Source organism: Nannospalax galili, unplaced genomic scaffold (genome assembly GCF_000622305.1).
Source record: "Nannospalax galili isolate Female #2095 unplaced genomic scaffold, S.galili_v1.0 scaffold1519, whole genome shotgun sequence".
NCBI classification, from domain to species: domain Eukaryota; kingdom Metazoa; phylum Chordata; class Mammalia; order Rodentia; family Spalacidae; genus Nannospalax; species Nannospalax galili.
The window spans coordinates 970,526-974,589 of NW_008342631.1; the positions used below are offsets into that span (position 1 = coordinate 970,526).

At 36.5% G+C, this 4,064-nt stretch overlaps 1 protein-coding gene across 1 annotated transcript; it reads right to left on the reverse strand.

Annotated features, from left to right (window-relative positions):
* Nucleotides 1–293: 293 nt before the first annotated feature.
* On the reverse strand, nucleotides 294–2,725 carry LOC103738617 (zinc finger protein 709-like). The gene is given in 3 exon segments (XM_029566222.1): nucleotides 294–1,448; nucleotides 1,451–2,024; nucleotides 2,026–2,725. Coding segments are annotated over 3 exon segments (1,620 nt in total). The 5' UTR covers nucleotides 2,608–2,725; the 3' UTR covers nucleotides 294–984.
* Between the last annotated feature and the right edge of the window lie 1,339 nt (nucleotides 2,726–4,064).

Sequence of the window (4,064 nt, forward strand, 5' to 3'; positions counted from 1 at the left end):
ACTATAGGCATTGTTCACATTCACACAGTTCTTTGCCACGATTAATTTCCTCTTGTAATTGTAAGGAACTATGAAATGTAAAGGTTTCCACTTTTCCATTTTTCTACTTTTGAATTTAAATTACTGGAAGATCACCAAAATCCAACTTGTTTCTCTCCCAAAGATATTTTGTATTCAAAGTGATCCGTTTTGGTAACTTGCAAGAATCACTAGGGACAAAGTCAGAAAAACAAACAAACAAACAAAAACCCAAAACCCCCCACAATGTTTGCATTGACAGGGTTTGTCTTCATATGAATTTTTTCATGTAATTTAAGATAAATATGTAGGACTTATATTGCTCTCACTCACTGGGCTTTGGTCTAACATGAATTTTCACATAAAGGAAGGTAACTGTGACATCTAAGGTTTTACCACCCTGTTCGCATTCATAAGTTTGCTAAAATATGAATTCCTTCATGTAAAGAAGACTGTGACTTCTAAAGGCTTTTCCACACTGTTCCTATTCACAGGGCTTTGTTATGAACTTCTCATGTCTTTGAACATCACAGTGACATCTGAAGTCTTTACCACATTGTTTACATTCATTGCGGTTCTCTCCACTATGAATTTTTTCATGTAACTGAAGAAAACTGTGACAGCTGAAGGCGGTACCACATTGTTTATTTGTGTGGTTGTTCTCCAGTATGAAGCTTTTCATGTATTGGAAAGTAACTCTAGTGTATAAAGGCTTTATCACATGCTTTACATGCATAGGTTTTTTCTCCAGTATATGTTTTCTCACGTCCTTGGAGATCACCATTACATCTAAATGCCTTACCACATTGTTTACATGCATATGGTTTTGATCCAGTATGAATTTTTTCATGTACTTGAAGATGACTGTATCTTTTAAAGGCTTTACTACATTGTTTACATTTGTATGGTTTCTCTCCCGTGTGAATTTTTGCATGTAGTTGAAGGTAACTGTATCATGTAAAAGCTTTATTTACCACATTCTCTGCATGCATACAGCTTCTCTCCAGTATGTCTTCTCTCAAGTAACCGTAAGGATCTAGAAGATGTAAAAGCCTTACCACATTGTTTACATGTGTAGAGTTTCTCTCCAGTATGTGTTTTCTCATGTCTTTGAAGATTGCTATTACATATAAAGGTTTTACCACATTGTTTACATGCATAGGGTTTCTCTCCAGTATGAATTTTTTCACGTACACAAAGGTGACTGCTACTTCTGAAGGCTTTACCACATTGTTTACATTCATATGCTTTTTCTCCAGTATGAAGTTTTTCATGGAACTGAAGGTAACTGTTATATCTAAAGGCCTTCCCACATTGTTTACATGCATAGGGTTTCTCTCCAGTATGAGTTTTTTCATGTCTTTGAAGATGACTATTACATCTAAAGGCTTTACTACATTCTTTACATGCATAAGGTTTCTCTCCAGTATTGTTCTTTCATGGATTTTAGGATGACTGTGACATCTCAAGACTTTACCACATTCTTTACATTCATGTGTTTTTTCTCTGGTATGAATTTTTCCATGTACTTGAAGGTGACTGTATCTTGTAAAGGCTTTACCACATTGTTTACATTCATATGGTTTCTCATCAGTATGAATTTCTTCATGTACTTGAAGATAATTGTATCGTGTAAAAGCTTTACCACATTCTCTACATGCGTAGGGTTTCTCTCCAGTATGTGTTTTTTCATGTCTTCTAAGATCACTATCATATCTAAAGGTCTTACCACATTCTCTACATTCATAGGGTTTTTCTCCGGTATGAATTTTTTCATGTCTTTGAAGATTGCTGTGATCTGTAAAGGCCTTCCCACATTGTTTACATTCATATGGTTTTTCTCCGGTATGAATTTTTTCATGTAACTGAAGAGATCTGTGACATCTAAAGGCTTTACCACATTGTTTACAGTCATATGGCTTTTCTCCGGTATGCATTTTTTCATGTCTTTGAAGACGACTCTCATATCTAAAGGCTTTACCACATTTTTTACATTCATATGTTTTTTTCTCCACTATGTCTTCTTCCATGTAACTCTAAGTATCTAGAAAATGTAAAAGCCTTACCACATTCTTTACATGCATAGGCTTTCTCTCCAGTAAGACTTTTTTCATGTACTTGAAGGAAACTGTGTTGTCCACAGTCTTTACCACATTGTTTACATTCATAGGGTTTTTCACCACTATGAATTCTTTCATGGCCTCGAAGAGAAGTGGAAGAACTCAGATGTTTCCCACATATATTACAGTGATAATGCTTTCTTACAGTTTGAGTTCCTCCAGATGTGTAAAGTGAACTGCCATAAGCAGATGTCTTTCTATATTCTTTGTATTGATAGAGGTTTTTTATACCGTGTGTTTCCTGATCTATTACCAATAAACTTTGGAAATCAATATAATTTAAGCATGTCTTCTTCTCAGAAGGTCCATTCACAGTGTGAGTTTTCATATGTCTTTGACAGCTTGTGAGAGAGTTAGAGTTCTGGGGCTTGTTTCCATACTCCTTCATACTCCCATGGTTTGTACTGAGAGTGAGAGGGATGATGGTTATTGAAGGGTGATTGACACATGGAAACCTTTCCACACACATTGCTTTCACATGGTGTTAGGTCACTAGAAATTTTCATGTTCACATTGGCATTTGTTATCCAAGTGAAAGTTTCTCTATCCTGAAGTTCTTCATGCTCGCAGACTGTCTTGAATATGGAACTTCTGTAAAAATGACAAGTATATTAGTAAAAGGTGATGTACTACTATTTACTACAAAGTGTAGGTCACATACTGTGCCCAAAATTAGGTAAAGTATGTCTTCTGCCACAGCAGAATAGTTGGAAAGTAAATCGATTGATAATTCTACAATATGTGTCACACCATCTCCAATGAAGCCCGCGTGAGATCCTCCGTGGGTTGAGGCTGGAACTTCAAGGAAGGTTGCCTCTTGGAATTGGCTGTGCTAAAAAACATGCAGTGTACTTGGCATGCTTTTACTTGCTATTATCTTTCTGACTGTCACTGTATCATGGGCTTTCAGGGGCCCAGAAAGCACCTGTGTCCTTGACACCACTGTCACTGCCTTTATTGAAATCTTTTTATTATCCTAGTATGCAGGAGGAGTTCTCAGGAACTCAATCACCAAAGGCAACTTTGCCTCCAGATTCATCACTATTAATGAAAGCAATTTTAGATGCAGCAAGAAGTAGTTAAGCAGAATTAATGCTGGAAAGTCCAGGGAATAACAGATTTCTAGAAGAGAGACATAGATGAGTAAATACAGATAGAAGAAGGGTTTCTTGGTATTCATTACAATTCATGGATAAATTGGCAAGATCAAGACCACCTTGGTGTCTTTTGACAAAAAAATCAACAAGAGAGCATTAAAAGGCAACTACAGACTGTAGTTAAAGATTAGAAAAATAGCTGGGAAAGATGGCTTCATAAGTCCCTAACATGAAATGATTTTTTAGCATCTAAGGGGTTAAAGAATGACTTGGAAGCCCGGTGGCCCACTACAAATAAGCAAGGAATGTTATCAAATAGTTAAAAATGAAATATCATGCACAGTTGATATTGAAAGTACTTGGTGGTTTAAGGTCGTTTTGACCTGAAAAACACAAAACTAAGCAGAGTTCTGAGTACGTAATAAAAACTGGTAGTAGAAACCATAGTATCATAAAGCAGGAGTTTGCTGACTAGTACCAGGTTGATAAGATAGAGAAATGTGTTTTGGCTATATATGAAGGTTGGAAAAATTGTTTTACTTTTACTGAAAATCTTAGAAGGTGACTAATTACAGAACAGTCACGCTGATGATGAACTTTCGCAATCTTTGCTGTATATATTTCAAACCTTGCAGCTGCAAAAATACACTCAGACTTTCATCAAGCTCCTTTGTGTCTGTTTGTCATTCGCCGACTCCTTGTCCACCCTCTCGACGACCCTGTTCCCATCGGACTGAACTGCCCCGGTCTGGGCTGGTCCGTCGCAATTACTTATTCACTTATTATTCTCATTACCTTATTGTGACCCATGTTTCAAGAAAAAGAAACT